Source organism: Cydia splendana, chromosome 23 (genome assembly GCF_910591565.1).
Source record: "Cydia splendana chromosome 23, ilCydSple1.2, whole genome shotgun sequence".
In the NCBI taxonomy this organism is placed as follows: domain Eukaryota; kingdom Metazoa; phylum Arthropoda; class Insecta; order Lepidoptera; family Tortricidae; genus Cydia; species Cydia splendana.
In genome coordinates, this window is record NC_085982.1 from 4,457,514 (window position 1) to 4,475,992 (window position 18,479).

General features: G+C 38.3%; 3 protein-coding genes across 3 annotated transcripts in view; 1 reads left to right on the plus strand and 2 right to left on the minus strand.

Annotated features, from left to right (window-relative positions):
* Positions 1-6,312: 6,312 nt before the first annotated feature.
* LOC134802026 (myoneurin-like) lies at positions 6,313-12,452 on the minus strand. The gene is made up of 7 exons (XM_063774643.1): positions 12,376-12,452; positions 12,088-12,279; positions 11,361-12,002; positions 9,804-10,147; positions 8,750-8,903; positions 7,303-7,440; positions 6,313-6,714 (listed from the first exon to the last, which is right to left on the minus strand). The coding sequence occupies exons 2-7, from the start codon at positions 12,271-12,273 to the stop codon at positions 6,529-6,531; spliced, it is 1,650 nt and encodes a 549-aa protein (XP_063630713.1). The 5' UTR covers positions 12,274-12,279; positions 12,376-12,452; the 3' UTR covers positions 6,313-6,528.
* Positions 12,453-12,671: 219 nt separating this feature from the next.
* On the plus strand, positions 12,672-16,409 carry LOC134801814 (zinc finger protein 181-like). Its single transcript, XM_063774438.1, has 3 exons — positions 12,672-12,846; positions 13,307-13,785; positions 14,418-16,409. Exons 1-3 carry the CDS (start codon positions 12,840-12,842, stop codon positions 16,239-16,241), a joined length of 2,310 nt encoding a protein of 769 aa, XP_063630508.1. The 5' UTR covers positions 12,672-12,839; the 3' UTR covers positions 16,242-16,409.
* A 1,659-nt stretch (positions 16,410-18,068) lies between these two features.
* The window catches only part of LOC134801887 (neutral alpha-glucosidase AB), a 34,109-nt gene continuing 33,698 nt past the window's right edge, over positions 18,069-18,479 (minus strand). The window contains exon 22 of the mRNA XM_063774540.1: positions 18,069-18,416. The gene's annotated coding sequence lies outside the window, so the exon portion shown is untranslated. The remainder of the gene's footprint in view (positions 18,417-18,479) is intronic.

Genomic DNA, 18,479 nt, shown 5'->3' on the forward strand with positions numbered 1-18,479 from the left:
TAAATTACTTTTTCAAAAATACAAAAAACAGAAAAAGTAATAAATAAAATTAACTATGCCATCCAGTTAGTCATACCCCGAAATTAACTGAATTAAAAAAAAACACCGTGTTATTACAGAAGGTTCACTTTGGATTTTGACAAAAGTTGTCTCTATACATATAATGCATGAATCTAGTATATCTGGATCTGGCTTGAGGGGTGGGGAAAAATTACCGAACGGTCTTATGTATCTTTCAGTAGGAGTAGCAGCGAAAGCGCTATTATTGTTTGTCCTTGTCACAGTCTCACATTTTTTGACCGAAGCGAAGCGAAGGTCTACGTTTTGACTCGGGCATTTTGCTTTCGTATGTCCGGATGTTCTCCTCTACAGGTCGCAATTCATAACCGATTCTCGTGAAATTTTGTGACCGAATTTTATGACTAAATAAAATTTTTTTGTCAATCCGGTTTTTGGAAATTTTTAAAAATGGCGGAGTCGTGATACCTGGCGCCTAAACAAATAGTCGTATCGATATCATAAGACTTTTTTCTTTTTGAAACATGTTTACAGAGTTAATAGCAAAAAATGCAGAAAAAAATTATCGCTGGTTTAGGCGGTATTTAGATATTTAATTTTAACTAATTTTAATTTGAGAAGGAGTAGCTAAATTTCGTCAACCCATCTAAGAAATATTTGGCTCAGTTTGTAAACGTTCGCTTTTTCTGTTTGCACAGAGGGTCTGGGTTCGATCCCCAGTAATTGTATGCTGGGATATTATAACTTTTTGTATTTTTTTACACATAAATTTCGTATTGTTTTTCTTTAATTTACTATACACCGTGTTTTTATTGAATTCCGTTAACTTCGGGGTATAGTTAAGTACGTTTATAAGAACTAAATGGCATAGTTAATTTAAAAAAAAAAATTTTTTTTTTGTTTTCTTTTTTGTTTTTTTTTTTGTTTAAAAAGTAATTAAATGTAGCATATAGCGTTGTTGTAACACGGGCATTACATTTAACTCAACCAAACAATTGAAATCTGTGACATATCAATGTCATTTCGTACATCAATCGACCGAGATTGTACTTAAGTTTAGTAGCAAATGTATGAACTCATTCTAAACACTAATCAATATGTAAGCCGGCCCTAAGGCAAGTGTACACGCTTGTAGAGGCCTTATAGTAAAAAATTAAATTATGGATTATCTCCGAAATGGACTTAATTAGAACATCGGTATCTTTGAGAAAGTTACTTGATTTAAGCTCAGGAATGCACCCTTGAAATTAACGGAAATCAAAAAAAACACGGTGTATTTAAAGCTCTTAGCACCATGTTATTTCAAGCTCTGCTCGCGAGGTCTACAGCTCACAGAGCCACTAGTTTTAATTCCCCACCTTAAATTTAGTATGTATTATGGTGGGCAACAAATAAATTCGATATCTGTAGGTACTTACTTATTCGATAAATTTAAATAGTTTCTTGAATTATACAATATTTTACGTTGCAATTAATTGTGACTCGACTGACTAAAGTAACGATTGATACAATTATGTACTTATAACTTTTCCTTGCAAATGGTTGAACGTTTGAGAGTACAAAGTGGAAGAAAGATATTATACAGGTTTATTTTATATATTATTGAATTACACTATCGTATTTCGGTTATCTAAGCGGCTTTCAGATTTGCCTTACTTAACACATTCAGTGCCGAAAACCCGACTATCGGGTATTTTATGATTTCGTTCCCAGGCCGGACGAGCCGATAGTCGGGATCGTGGTACTACTGCTTTATATGACGAACTTGTTGTGGCCTGGCGCGGACGTCTTGATTGGCTGGGTGGCAATGAATGTTAACCCTTTATAAGGCATAAGGGTGTCAGGAATTATGCAAAATTGAACCCTATAATTGAAGAATTAGTCGGGTCTACACAGAGCGAGATCACTTTGAAATAAAGTTCAAAATCAGGTAGGAAATATTTATATTCCCTCTTCCTTATAAAGGCTTATTGTATGGACGCTAAGCGCGAAGACTTACATTGAGCCGCCATTTCCTATTTCTCTCGCACGCGCGTAATTATATTGCCGTCCCGCTCGCACAATGGCATTGACCGCCAGCACGTGGGCGGGACAGCGATATAATTACGCTCGTGCGGTAGAGAGAGGAACGGGCGGGTCAGTGTCAGAAAAGATTGTATATACAAATTAAAGATATGTTTACATGTTGTAGTAGTAAACAGGCTTAAAGTATTTTTTGTATAAAATTGTAGTCCCTTCAAGTTGTTCAAGTACAGTCAGGAGCAAAAGTAGGAACACGGGTGAAGTGAGCAAAATGATCTGCACGCGCTTATACTCCCTTAACAATAAAGTTGTGCGTAGATACTTTTGAAAAGCTCGATCGCTTATCAACTCATGCTGCTGACTGTACCTATGCCAAGCAATTTTGTAAAGTCATCCTCCAGTTCCACTTAATTTTGATTAAAACGTTCAATATTGGCTATTTATTATATAGGTAACTAATCTGTACTTGCTTTTTATATGAAAAAGTTAAAGTCGAATTCAAAAGTTACTGCCAAGACTCAACATTCCTATTATGTACAGTGGCAGAGAGTGAGTTGTGAGTTATACACTATTACATTAAAAATACATATCAATATCTTCCCTAGAACCCAAGACAGAACATAAATTAGTACTAGTACAGAAGGTATGTCCTATTTCCTCGGTTTTATTATGTACTCGTACAGTCAAGTGTAAAAATATGGGTGCACAAATCATAGTCAAAAATATGTCCCATGTGCTCTTGTGTCAGCGAAATAGTAACTATGGGACATATTTTTGAGTAAGTTGTCTACACCCATTTTTTTTACACTTGACTGGTACAGTCAGCAAAATTATTAGCGGCATGGTTGCTAAGCTAATAATTAAAGTTACTGTACAATAACAATGTATTATGAAAGTAAAAAGGCCGCTTAGATAATGAGAATCATTCTTTTTTCTTCTACTTTCGAGTTCAGTGTGCTTACATTTTCAAGATTTGGAGGGTAGTTTCGTTCCTTGAATATTTGTCTTACCTACTAAATATTACAGTGGTGAGAGTTTTAAGATTTTTTTCTTATCTACTCTTGAATAGTAGTCAATATACAATACTTGTTGTGTTAAGGTCGTTAGGGTCTGTTTACACATTAATTTGTTTATTAAGAGTTCATACATTTACTAGTGGAATGTAATGTATGAATTCACACTAAACATTAATAAATGTGTAAGTACATACTAATGAAGGCCAGTTACAGTTACCCGTATTGATCTTATAGATAGACCATTTATTAACATAAAAACATTATAACTTATCATAGGCGGTTTACATTCGCGGCTCGTTGCTCGGCTCGTCTCGAGCGCGTAAGCACGTCGAGCTAATGATTACACTCTCACCTCGTGGCTCGTCTCGTAAGCTCGTCGAGCTAATCGATTTTAAATACTAACGGCATAAGGTTTGTAACCGAATGACAAGCCGAACGCGAGTGTAAACGTAAGCGCGCGTCCCGCGCGATCCCCTTTGACTCGTGCCCAAAAAACCGCTCCTCCACGCGAGCCGAGCCACGAGCCCCCCCGCTTACACTCGCGTCTCGTGGCTCGCACGAGAATGTAAACCGCCTATCAAATGTTTTAAGAAACGAAATTCTCTTCACGTCTCTCTTCTAAAACTTATTTATTTATCGAATTTAATCCCAAATTACTGTACATACGTTATATACAAAATTCACTGAATGTTGCACTCATTGTATGTCTAATTTAATTAATTTACGAAAGTTATTCCACGTAGCTATAAGACTCAAATGTAGTTGATGCTAAGGACCTTCTTGATAATTTTAAGTTGTATATAACGATAGCCAATTTATTATATATGAAAAAATATATATCTAGAAAACATGAAAACAAAAAAAATAAAATCTACAAGAAAAGGACTATTTTGTCGTTTATTTTTCCTCCTTAAAAGTCATAAAACCTTTAAACTGATATTTGTGCATATTTTAAGCAAAACATAGCTTGTTGTCTGATCAATATACAGTGTGTCCCTAGCCATTGGACAAAGCCGAAATATACAATATGCATTAGGGTATTTAGAACCAGTATACGAAGTATCATAACAATCGGTGTAGCGGTTACGAAGAAATTAACAAATTACGATTTTTTTACTTTGGAGCAACCTGTATGTGTTAGTAGCTCCTGAGGTAATAAATAGTATGAAACCTTCTTCGATCGTTTTGATTATCTTTTTTATTTATGACATTACTAAGATTCTGACTTGTGACAAATGTCATCATTGCCGCACATTTTCAAACAAATTGTCAAAAGCACTGCCAATGATTAATACAGTATGTTTCTTTTTGTTGTCGATTATTGGAAATAACTTTTGTTTGATAATTTATTTTTGTATTTTTGTTCTAATTAAAAAAATCGGGCAAGATCGAGTCGGACTCGCGCACGAAGGGTTCCGTACCATATATAAAAAAAAAAGCAAAAAAAAACGGTCAGCCATCCAAGTACTGACCACTCCCGACGTTGCTTAACTTTGGTCAAAAATCACGTTTGTTGTATGGGAGCCCCATTTAAATCTTTATTTTATTCTGTTTTTAGTATTTGTTGTTATAGCGGCAACAGAAATACATCTGTGAAAATTTCAACTGTCTAGCTATCACGGTTCGTGAGATACAGCCTGGTGACAGACGGACGGACGGACGGACGGACAGCGAAGTCTTAGTAATAGGGTCCCGTTTTACCCTTTGGGTACGGAACCCTAAAAAATATTACCGTTAGAGCATTTCTGAGAAGTAACCCTACGTGGGATATCAGGGTTTGTCCAATGGCTAAGGTCACGTTGTATAAGGCACTACTCGTAGTGCCTAGTTAGGCAATTTAAAAAAGCCTGTAGCGATACCCTATTTTGAATATCACTTTGAAGTCATTTAGGTACAACATGACATTTCGAAAGTAGTAGAAATAAAAACAATATTTTAGTCAATTATCATTCCTTTATTTACATTCTTACTTTTTAAATAAATAAATATAGGACAATTTTTACACAGATCGACCTAGTCCCACAGTAAACTCAATAAGGCTTGTTGCTTGTGTTTAGACATGATTAGTTATAAATAATTTAAAATTGAAAGTATTAGCCGGGTCCACACAGAGCGAGCACATGCGCCCGGCCGAGGGCCGTTTTGTGCGCGAGGAAATTGCCTCGCGCGTATGCTCGCTGTGTGGACCCGGCTATTCAGTACGCGGTCTTTCCGGAGGAAGTTCGGTGAATCTGAAACAGTTTAATATGAACCTGAACAGCTAGCATGAGTTGCGTTCTCGCACGCGCCTCCATCTAGCCACATAATAAATAATAGTACTACCGTACAGAAAGGAAACTTCCTACAAGACAGAAGTTTGACAGCAGTTCAGGGACGAATCATGCTATGCTGAGCCGAACGGAGCCAAGAATGCCCGAAAGGAGGAATTTCGCAACCCTGATCTAGCCCGAGCGCGACTCGCGAAAACGCAACTGATGCTAGACCGCCTTGTGTGAACAAATATTATTTACCAGTAGTGTTTACTATTGTGGGAACACTCGATTGACATCATGTGTTTTGACAGAAACACAGAATTGTTCTGATAAGAACAGTTGCGATCGACTGACACTCTGCGATTAAACAGAGAAACAGGACGTGCCCTGACAAGGGCAGTTTTATGTTGCTCTGAGAAGAACATTTTACGTCGCCCTGATAAGGGCAGTTTGCGTGCTCTGAGAAGAGCAGTTTTATATTGTCCCGAGAAGGACAGTTTAATATCCGGAGCCTGCAGCATCCTCGTCGATCTCGTCGTGTCTTCCAATCAGCGAGCGCGTAGCAGCGAAGCGAGGCACGGCGATCCGACGACGCGATGTTTACTCCACGGCGGCCGGCGAGCGAAAGGGCTGGCGCCGGCGGCCAACTCAGTTTTATTCCAGCGCGGCACGCGCCGCGCCTGCGCAGTGGCACGCGCGCGCTCTCGCTCTGGCACGCGCCCGCGCACCGTATATCTCCATCTCACTCTATTGTAAATACGTCTCTTTCTTGCTTTTCTCAAATTGTGTATAAATACCGTGAGTTTTGTAAATAAATTATCATTCTTGTACATACCAACAAGTTTTTCACTTCTACTACTACAAACCTTCTGATACACCAATAGCCATAGCTTGCTACACTATCTATAAACCACTGCTGCCTTCAAGAACTGAAGGTAAGGAAACACTTATTTGAACTGTTCAGTATCCTCTAGAGCCGCCTTCAGCTCCAAGATCTCGTTTTGTATGTACCTACACGCTGAGCTCTTGTATAGGTACATACAGCCTCTGTCCGCCAGTACACTTCTTGATATTCAAATAACAGCCAGTTTATTTATACGACATCGTTGGCATACAAGCATACGACTCGCCTGATGGCAAGCGATCACCGTAGTCAATGGACGCCTGCAACTCCAGGGGTGTCACATGCGCACTTAGTTTTTTTTTTTTTTCAAAAAGACTTAAGGACCCAGAACCCAGTCAGGACCGAACCCTCTGTCCTCACTATCCTCTTGAGCCGCCTTCAGCTCTAAGATCTCGTTCTGTATGGACACGCTGAGCTCTTGTATAGGGACCGGCTCGGTCCGCCAGTACACTTCTTGATATTTGGACGTCCGGTTGCGACGCTTGTGGGCTTTAAGATGTACCTGGAATGGTATAAATAACAATGATTTATAATTATTTCGTGGAATAAATGAATATTGAAATTATTGAACTAAACCAGGGGTCTCCAAACTTTTTTACCTGAGGCCCATATTGCGTCTCAGAAAACTTTTGCGTTGCTGCTGTTAGGGCTGAACCCCTGGAGCCTGGCTCCCGCGGGCCGGGGTGTCGGCGGGCCGGATTGGAACGCGTCGCGGGCCGGGGTTTAAAGACCTCTGAACTAAACAATGCCTTTTCTTTAACCCTTTACCAGGCAGACATTTCAAAATTACAATCGAAGGTCAGTCTTACTCATTGAAAATATAACACATGTTTAAAGTGCCTAGCCTGGTAAGGCCCACTTGCACCATTCCACTAACCCGGGGTTAACCGGTTAAACCTGGAGTTACCATGGTTACCACTTACCAGTACAATTTGACACTGGGTTGACGGTTAAACCACTTAACCCCGGGTTAATGGGATGGTGCAAGTGGGTCTAAAGGGTTAGAATATTAGGGTTTGAACCGAAAAAAACATGTGAGAAAATTTCGACTATGCCGGGACAAGTCTAGGATGACCGTTATCATCACCACCTTTTTGATGTGCGTATTGACCATGGAGCGCAGGTGGAACAGCGAGGGGCACAGCGGGCAGCGCCGGGACGGGGCGGAGTGCGCGCACTTGGCGTGCTGGTTGCGCCGGTTCACCGACACGAAGCCGCGCCCGCATATCTGTCATACAAATCAAATACATTTTAATTTATTAGTACATTTTTTAACGAGCTTATAAGGTGTCCCACTGCTAGGCAAAGGCCTCCCCCTAGACTTCCAATCCGCTCGTTAACCTTTTGAACGCCACAGACGGCAATTGACGTCAACGCAAAATCGTGACAACGACGCCAAAGACCGCATTTGCCGTCGATCGTTTTTTGATGAAAATCTACTGAAAAACACCCCACTTTTAGGTTGGCATTATTTATTCACAAAACTAAATTTTACCCCCGTGGCGTCAGTGGCACGGCAAATTGGCGTTCAAAAGGTTAATAAATATATTGATTATCCTTTTTTATTGCGAGACATACTACTAGCACATTACGATCTATACAATATTGATATGATGTGGGTTCGAATCCCACGTTAGCCAGAGTCATAGAGATTAAGTAAGCATAGAGTGCTCACTCCATACATCAGTTCGTCGCGACATCTATTGTCGAGTAGCAGTACTCATAATTCCGCTACTTGACGTTAAATGTCGACTACGAAAATAAGTCGTTTTGGTAACAAAACTGATGTATGGAGTGAGCACTCTATGCTTACCTCACAGACAAGACATCCTCCAGACTGACCCTAGTCGCGCTACCCCCTCTGCCACAAATATACGGTAGTTTTACTCCATTTTCGATCAAGTGTCTTTGTGTGACGCCCAAGTGTCTTTGAACGGACCAATCACGACACGGGACTCGCTCACCTAGTCCCCCGCTCCCCTGTATTTTTGGCAGCATCGGTTTCATTAAATAATTGCTCTAAGGTCCGTCTAGAGGATGTCTTGTCTGTGGCTTACCTAAACTTATGTATTTCTCTATGCCAGAGTTGATCACAGTCCATTTTTTCACAGTGATTGACATCCGTGAGTGAGGACCTACCGCTAATACCGAAGTTCGCAAATTGCGGGCATCTGTCTCTGTCATACTAATTACGAAAAAAAAGAAAGATGGATGGATGGAGACGGAGTAAAAGAGAAAGATGTCCGCAATTTGCGAACTTCGGTGTTCGCGGTAGGCCCATTCTTACTTACTGCTGACTTATGGTCAGTACCGTCTTTACCATAGGGGCACACGGGGCCCGCGCCCAGGGCCCCCATCCTCAGGGGGCCCCGAAGGACAGACAGTAACAGTATATTTGATTACTCATAATAAATAGAAGATCTTAGTAGAAAAATATTAGTTTAATTCGCTTTCTCTACTTTCCAAAAGGGCCCCAAATTCTTATGTGCCCTGGGGCCCCAGCATAGTTTAAGACGGCCCTGACTAGTGCTACTTACCTCACAGATATGCGGCCGCTCATTAGTATGTAACCTCGTGTGCCACATTAGGGCCCGTTCATCTACAAAGTTGCCACCGCAGAGGTCGCAGTGGAATCTCTTATCCTTCTTCTTTGGGGGTTTCTCTTGAGGCTTGGGAGCTGGGGCTAGGTCCCTGTAAAAGAAGATTGTTTATTAAAATATTTGTTGTAATTCTACTCATAATAACAAATATTTCTTTGAAAAAAATAACCGGCCAAGTGAGAGTCGGACTCGCCCACCGAGAGTTCCGTACTTTTTAGTATTTGTTGTTATAGCGGCAACAGAAATACATCATCTGTGAAATTTTCAGCTGTCTAGCTATCACGGTTCATGAGATACAGCCTGGTGACAGACAGACGGACAGACAGCGGAGTCTTAGGGACCCTATAGGTCCCGTTATTACCCTTTGGGTACGGAACCCTAAAAAGAAGGGGCGGGATTTTAGATTGTCAGGTAATTTAATTCCGAAAGTGAACTCTAATATGATGGAATTAAGGGTGATCTTAGGAATTACCCGACATTCTGAAGTCCCTTTATTTCCTAACACAGTTTTTTGTGATCACTTTTAAGATCAAAGCTGAAATAAAAGCTTTTATAGTAACGACGCGCGCTAGTTTATGGGATAAATGGGAAAAATTTTCATTCACAATATTAAACCACAGCCATTTTTAGGGTTCCGTACCCAAAGGGTAAAAACGGGACCCTATTACTAAGACTCCGCTGTCCGTCCGTCTGTCTGTCACCCGGCTGTAACTCTTGAACCGTGATAGCTAGACAGTTGAAACTTTCACAGATAATGTAGTTCTGTTGCCACTATATCAACAAATAATAAAAAAAATATAATAAATATTTAAGTGGAGCTCCCACACAACAAACGTGATTTTTTTGCCGTTTTTTGCGTAATGGTACGGAACCCTTCGTGCGCGACTCCGACTCGCACTTGCCCGGTTTTTTATAAAATCAGCAGAAATTGGTGTTTTGACTACTTATTTCTCGGAAAGAGAGACACTTTATTTTAAGGCAGTTTACTCACGTATTTTTAACTCGCAAATGCTCTTCATGCTTCTTTATATGGCTATCAAAGCTTATTTCTCCTTTATACATCTTTCCACAGTAATAGCAAGTATATTTCTTATCATGTTTCTTCTCATAATGTTGTTTCAAATGGTCCTCATCTGCCAGCACTTGTCCGCATAGCTCACAGATATGCGAGCCTGTCATAGCGCTTTGGTGCATGGCTTCGTGTTTCTTGAGATGGGAGATGATGGTGTCTCTCTTTTTGAAGACCATGTTGCATATTGCGCATATGTGTGTGTTTGTGTGGGTTTTTAAATGGTTGTTGAACTCTTGTTCATCTTCCATTGTGGCCTTGCATACCTGAATATGTTTAAATTACACTGCTAAATTAAGGCTTGCCCTTGAAGAGGGAAGAATTTTGTAATTCACCTGCCTATTCCTATCTCTTTCGCGCGCGCATACCTGCACCACGGTACTGGGGATGAGTGTAGGGACTAGGGACCATTATTTATCTTATATTTTCTGTTCTTACATCCTTTCATAAGAAACGGGTGTTTGATTTGTCCGAGGCTATTGAACCAGCGCAAAATTTACACCCAAGGCCAAAAGTATGGAAACTACGTTATTTTCTTTAATGTCTCATGTATCTATCTTTGTTGTATATTTGTATCCTAAAATTTGCATTGGGCAACCCCAAAATATTAAAAATTCTCACTACATATCAAAATATCCTAAAATATTGTCGAAAAGATATAAAAAAGTTAGGACAACAATGATAGTTGAGGACAGTCTTTTCAAAAGGGCTTATTTCTCTATGGACACCATACAAAAATCCTCCTCTCTATCATAGCCAGCATTTATTTGAGTAATTTACTATTCAAATGTTCTATTATTAATTTTACCATATTGTTTTCAAATCGTCAATGAATAATATAAAATCAAACTTTTCTATCAAAGTATAAGCTTGTTTCCATACTTTTGGCCTTGGGTGTAGATATAGGTCCAAATCCACGCCGAACCGGCGGGAAGGCTTAATTTACATTTGCTGTCTCGCTCGCACATTGGCATTGACCGCCAGCATTGGCAGGACAGCAATATATTTACGCGCATCATAGAGATTGGATCTGGCAGGTCAATGAACAAAATTCTTCATGATCAGCGTCCTTACTTTGATGCATTGCCTTGTGTTATTATAGTTGGTCAAGCAGATCTTGTCAGTAGAAAAAGGCGGCAAATTTGAAAAATGTAGGCGCGAAGGGATATCGTCTCATAGAAAATTTGAATTTCGCGCCTTTTTCTACTGACAAGATTTGCTTGACAGTCTATATAAGTAAAAATCATTAATTCAATGTGAATTTATCAGCTATTTAGCCCACCTAATGAAAAAAATAGAGCTCCATAAATAGAAAACAGGATTTTTTTCCAAGTAACTGATCTTAGAGGAATGTTAAGAATATTTTTTTTAAGTTGATATATAGAGATTCTGATCCGTCAAAACACAGAAAATATCTAAAAACATGCAATTGTACTTGGGAAGTAAGTTCTTACAAGTAAGACAACTTAATATACTAACCCGACACACAAATAAATCAATGTTATGTTCATTTTTCATGTGATCCCTCAATTTAGCTCCAAATCTATATTTGACAGGGCACTGGCTGCAGAACATGAATGTCATCGGTTTCCTTTTCTTCCGCTTCTTACTCTTCTGCGCCGTCTCCGCTTCAACTTTAATTTTAACTTTATCCGAATAACCAAACATCTTCATATACTTTTTTTCTTCAACTTTATCAACTAACACTAAATTCCCATCTTGAGGCTTTAAAAAAGAAGGTTTATTATCATTCATGACTACAATAACATCATCATCTTCATCCATCACTTCTTCTTTGACCACAACTTCTTTTTTAATAGCAGAAATATGTTTTTCAATATCAGAATTATCATCTGCATTTTCACGGCTATTCTGTAGCGCTAGGCCTTCTAAATCATAGTCATATGCTTGAACACTTGGGGTAAATAATGGCAGAGATATACAGATTGAGTCCTCAGAGTTTTGCAAGTCTGTATTAATAAAGTCCATATTCTGTTGCAGTTCTTCTGTGTAGAAATTTAGGATTTCTTGACTCCGCTTGGCTGAGAGAAAGAATTTAAAGGCAGCTGATGCTGTTACAAAGCAATCTGAACACACCCTGTGTTGAATAACATCTGAAAACTGGTGAAAATAGGGTAGTGTTTAGATTATAAAAAGGCAAGTGTTTTAGAAAAGTAGGTAATATTATAAAGGTTTGGATACTAACCTTAACGTGGCAAACCTGCTCTAAAACGTCTGCTATGCAATATTCCTTGCCTTCTTTGCATATTGTAGTCAAAATATGTTCATTCAGCTCGTCCAGCGGCTTCAAGCAAATTAGACACAAATTGTCTGCCAAGGTACCGTTTACGATGTGTTGGATAACAACTTTAAGGTCCACGGAACTCGCCATAGCCTCCTGCCAATGAAAATATCTTTGTAACACATGTTATAACTTTGTTTTAGAACCACGTAAAATATGTTTACATGCCAAATTTCGGAATTTACCACTTACAAATTATAGCTGCGTTCTATAAAAGTACAACGTAGCCCGAACGAGACTTGGAAGCGATCGTTGAAACCAATTCCAATGGCCGACGTGACGTATTTGTTGCTTGTTGCTACATCAAAATTGGTAACTAGAAAATACCTGTTACAAAATACCAAGTATTTTATCGAGTACCTACCAAAAAATACTATGTAGGGAGTTTAAAATTTAGCCCTTGCAATACCGGACTTGCAATCTGTCAAAATTAATTATTGTTCGCTGAAGGAGTGCAAAGAGCATATAATCACTACGTTTTAGAGTGGTGTAGATCTTGCAAATGGATCCCTTTTTTAATTATTACTCAATTTCCGTGCTCAAAGCAAGAAAAGAAGCTAATAAAGAAGTGTCTCCTACTTGCCATCGGCAGACCGACACATGGGATTGCGTATGAATGCTTAATTTTAGATGTTCGGATTATAGTACTTTTCGCAATGGAAGGTAATTGTGATTTATTGAATAATAACAGAACAAATAATTGGCTTTATTACAATCTCGTTCGCATTTATGTAGTTATGTTATAATTGAGGATGTTTAGATTTGTATTATTATCAAGTTTCACTACTAAATTGTACTTATCGCGGAATGCATACCGATATTTTTCTGTTTGTAAATAGTGCATTTAAGTATGACCTGTTATTATGCATTTGATACGACAGTAAATACACTTTGCTACGCGATGTAGGTAGAAATTTACATATTAATTCTCCATTGCTTAAACATTCATATAAATTTGCATAACAATCAGACAAAAAGCCAGTTATTACTTTACCTGCATTTGCGTTGTTGCGTTGTTATTTGTTATTATTTCGTTTTTTTTTTAATCTGATCCCAATTAGATTTTTTTTTAATTTCACTTATCTTTAATGTCACAAACTTTAGCATCATTTTTTTTCTACAGACTCAATGGCCTTAGAAAATACCCTCCAAACAGACTCAAACTACCAACTAACAGATAGTGTAACAATTAAGGAGGAGTTGGACAATAACATAGTTATAGAAGAACACAATGTAGAACTACAATTAAAAACTGAAAAAGAAGATCCCTATCAAAATATACAACTAGAAGTGAAGGAAGAACCAGTTAACTTCAGGAAATATATAGAGAGTAAGATATTAGAAGAGTTTAAAGTACAAAGTGAAGTAGATTCAATATTGCCTATAATAGATCCGGAAGAAGAAGAAAAGGTGAAACAAGAATGTTTGGCAGATGATGCTATGATATCATATGACTTCCCGAATTTTGATGATGGGAGTGTCGGGGCTCGGAGCATGGAGACTGGGAGTATGGACAGCAATGATGCGGCTGCTCTTGGGAATGTGGAAACGTGTCTGCAGGAGGATGGGGTCAGTGTTAAATATGAGAATGATGAATATGATGTAAGTATCAGGTTTTGTCTTAATGCCATCCTCCTAAGGCCCAGCCATACAAATAAAAAATCCAGTATTTGCCACTGAAATTTGAACCTTTAGTGCAGAGAATAGAGTTGATTTTGGTTTTGTTTGAAAATTGAACGAAACAAATGCAAACCCTGTTCCAATGGAATATGATTTAAATTTCCTCAAACTGAATGAGTACTATAGCTAGGACCTTGGGGAGGTTATCTTTGATATTTGAAATATTACTTAAATTAATTGTTAGTTTTGCTTTTGGCTTTCTTTATTCTTTGTTCAATTTTTATAAAATTAAGGGAAAACCACCAATGATCAACACTTTTAGCCAGTGTTCGACATAAGTACTTTAGGTTAAAGTGACAGGAATTAATTTTGAATAAAGAAAAAAAATTGTTGTTCAAACTTAAACTATATTATTACTTTGACATAAGTGCCATGTCGAACATTGGTGCAGCGTCGATCATTGGTGCTTTTACCTTATTATAGTTATGGGAAAATATAAAGAACCTGGTCATTGTCAAGTGGAGGACGAGGGAAGTCCTCTGAAGTATGCACAGCAAAATATTTATAGTCTTAAAACTTAATAGTCTTAATACTTCAACTTATGATATTTTCAGGACCCTCACTTAAGCGTGAAAGAAGAAAGAGACTTGACGGTAACAGAAACACATCTAATCTCAAACAAAGTGATCAACACAACATCAACCATCACCAACCCGCAGGACGGGCTCATAGAGTCAAAGACTACCAAAACATTAGTCATGGAAATACACCCCATGTCACATAGTGGCAGTGTCCCTCTATCTAAGATAGGGAATCCGGAAGAGATCCTACCTAACGACATAGAATATGATGACTTCCTATTAAACTCTATCACAGGAAACGAATTAACTCTAGAGCAAGAGGCTTACGGACTTTTAAAGGCGAAGAAGAAAAAAATAGATCCAGAAAAGACACATCAATGTCCTAAGTGTGTGAACATGTACCGCAGCACAGCGTCTCTTAGAAACCATTTGTCAGTGCATGCTAGTATAGAGAAACGAGCAAAAGGTGTCATTCAAGGGCAGAAAACTAGGCGTTTGAATAGATTGAAGGCAGAGAAACAATTCAGGATAGAACTTAAGAAAGAGACGAAACAGCAGGAACAATATCTTAATACTAAGATAGAAAAGAAAAAAATTAAAAAGAAACCTGCAGAACCACTTAAGAAGGAAGGCTATGAATGCACTTGTGGCAAAGTATTCAGAAGAAGAAGCCGCATGGAAACTTGTTTAAGATCGCATAACTTGTTTGCTGAAGAAAAAACATACCCTTGCCATACATGTGCAAAGAATTTCAAGGACAAAGAAGAACTGACGCTACATAGGAGACGATTCCACACCAAGAAGAAATTCCCATGTAAATTTTGCCCCACGGACTACAACACGCCTAAAGAGCTCTTCAAACATTTACAAATACATCAGAAAGTTCAATTAATGGAATACAAAGTTATTTCAGAGATTGTTAAAGGCAAAAAGATGAGGTGTTTTATGTGTTCTAAAACATGTACAGAACTTTCAGAGTTGAAGTCCCATGTCATGGACGACCACAAGGAACCTTACATTTGTCCGCATTGCCAGCAAACATTCCCTAAAATAATAGATTTTGCCAATCACACAAAAACATCACATCCTGAGGTCGAAGGCCAGTCAGTCTTAGATGTCCTAGAAGCATTTTCGAAACTAGTACAAGCATGGAAATGTGAGGAATGTGAACTACAGTTCCACGAGGCAGATAAATTAGCGAGGCATCAGATAGACAAGCACAGTCGGGAAGTCAAATCGGAGCTACAATTCCAATGTACAGATTGTCAAAGAGTTTTCATCACACAAAAAGGTCTAACATCACATAGAAGAGTACATCACAGCACAGAAACACCCGAAATCAGTGACATTATCGAAAAGGGTATAATGTGTTTAGAATGTAGGAAGATATGCAAAGATATGAACGCTTTAACATCACACATGAGGCTGCATTCTCCGGATAGAAGGTATCCATGCAAATTTTGCGATTTTCGTTTCGCAACGCCTGAAAAAAGGAAAACGCATGCTGAAATTCATACAGGTGATATGAAATATGTTTGTTTTATTTGTGAATATCAATGTACATCGGAGAATAGGCTTAAACAGCATAAATTATCAGCGAAGCATTCAAATATGAAAGAATACTTATTAACCGGTAAAATAAATAACGAATCAACATCTAAGCAAGATGAAATCAAAGCATCTCAAAGTAAAAGTGTCAAGAAAAAGAAGACAGAAGGTATGGAGGAGATAGAAGCGACATGTGAAGTGTGCGGAGAGAAGTTTCCTAGTGAAGAGACCATGTTGGAACATAAACAGACACATCCCTTTATCGAGTTTCCTAATGAAGATACGCCTAGCAGGATATTCTTCAAGTAGCGTAGAGCCTGCTTGTTAATTAGTACTGCCGTGTTGAACTAAAAGGGTAGAAACACTAATCGTCACTACTTTGAAAAAATCTCGTATCTCGCACTGCTACTCAAAGTTAAAACGCAGTAACTCTGTATGCATCCCATACATAGTTACCACATTTTTCTTTTGATTGACAGAACAAGATACTCTGCCATCTTGCGGCCTGAATTTCAAACATAAACATGTATATTGCTAAAGCAAGTGCTATCAATGCTACCACCTACCGTTCTCATACGTTTTCTTGTGCATAGTAGGTTCTGCCATCTTGTGGGCTACATCGGAAGCATAAACTTCACATTTACGCCTCGCGCCAATCATCTGACGGCTCCTATGCTGCCCCCTATAGTTCATGCACGCTCCCTTTAAGTTTGATCCTACTTTAAAAATAGAAGGTATGCATGTATAGCCATTTTAGTTCCACACGGGAGAATGCCACAGGTTTAAGAATATGGTACAGGTCCTAAACATGCATGTTATTTCTTATATCAATGGAGTAAGGTACATTTTTGTATGGTATTTTTTCTTAACTCCTCAAGCACAATGAAGTCGTCTAATAGTAGTTATGGCTTTTAATAAGAGATTGAAACAGATATGAACTGGGAGCGGTTTTTTTTATTAAAGTTTTTTTTTTTATAACTTTCTTATACTTATATCTCAGTAGTTTATAATTGTTTCTGTATACCTGTGGCTATGTAAAAGTATATTGTTAGGGAGAACTTAAGTTATAATTAAAGTGTTTTTTTCGTTTAATTAAGTGTCAAGCTAGTCTTAAACGTATTTGCAAACGTGATCCAATCAAAGCTAATTGAAATACATACGATTCAATTTTGATGCAACACTACGCAGTAAGCTGCAGAGATAGCTGACCCTCCCTACATAGAAACTTTTTGCAGGGGGGTCAGTTATCTATGCATCTTACTGTACAGTCAGTGTCGTATAGTAGGTAGCCTACTACCTACCTACTATATGACGCTGACTGTTCATTCGCCATTAAATATATCGGGGCGGTCGAGGTGCACAAAAATATCTGAATATGCACTGTAACGCCTTTTATAATAGAGTAGTGTTTCGATATTTCTGAGCACCTTTTCAGTACCGATATATTTGCAACTATTCGAGTAGTTTTGCCGCTTGTTGTTTGTTACATGCAGCTTTAGTTGGACTCTAGAGTTAGACCGAGATAAGTCTGCATCGATTTTGATAGCACACGCAGTGCAAGTGTTATTTATACGTCATAATTTCATAGAAGTTTGACGTTTAAAATTACACTTACACCGTGTGTGTTATCAAAATCGTTGCAGACTTACCTCGGTCTGACTCTATGATGTTAAGTATGTGCCTCAATTATGTAATATCGCATAAGTACTTACTTCGGCCGGTTCGAAATAATTCAAGGTCACTGTAAGATATTAGATATTTGAGAATGTTATGCCGCAAAAATATGTGACACGCTCTTATGGCTCTACAAATAAGATCGTGTCAGATATATTTGCGGCCTTCGTTCTATAACATACCTATTATTGCAGGTGACTGTACAGCTTTTAATAAAATGGCTCATTTACTTTTTAAGAGCCCATCAACGTGCACAGTAGCGCCACTGCTAAATAATCGTGATTATTTAAATTTAACGATAGGTCTTTAAAAATGGGGGCTGCTACGTACTGTATTTTGTATTTAAGTACCTTTTGAATACATCAAACGAGTTTTTATGTTGCTGGATTCGTCGATCTATGAACTCAAAACAAAAACGGCCGTTTTAAGTTTGGACGCAACTAGTTTATGTATTCAAAAGGTACTTACATACAAAATACATTACGTAGCAGCCCCCATTTTTAAATACCTATCGTTAAATTTAAATAATCACGATTATTTAGCAGTGGCGCTAGTGTACACGTTGATGGGCTCTTAAAAGAAGCCCTTAAAATAAGAACAGCTGAGTAAATACCATTAGCGATTTGATATCGTTACTATGTAAATAAATGATCCACCTTAAAATGTATATATTACATAGATATATAAAGGAGAAATAAAAGGGTTGCATATTCAAAAAAACGTCTTCATTATCACAAAACATGATAAACCCTTACTCTTCACAGTATTTGTATGTGACTCGCGCATCTCGAATACTATTTGGGGCACTATCTATTAAAAAGGGACCTTATTGTCGATGGCGCTTACGCCGCACAGCGTCGCGCGGCATTGTTT

Bases quoted from the DNA above. Each gene is read 5' to 3' on its own strand.
- LOC134802026 (XM_063774643.1), bottom strand. From the start codon at position 12,273: ATGGCGAGTTCCGTGGACCTTAAAGTTGTTATCCAACACATCGTAAAC. The intron at 8,904-9,803 runs GTGAGTAAACTG...CTTCTTTTACAG, and splicing joins CATTTGCGAGTTAAAAATAC to GGACCTAGCCCCAGCTCCCA. The intron at 7,441-8,749 runs GTAAGTAGCACT...TTTGTATGACAG, and splicing joins AGCGGCCGCATATCTGTGAG to ATATGCGGGCGCGGCTTCGT.
- LOC134801814 (XM_063774438.1), top strand. The intron at 13,786-14,417 runs GTAAGTATCAGG...TGATATTTTCAG, and splicing joins ATGAGAATGATGAATATGAT to GACCCTCACTTAAGCGTGAA.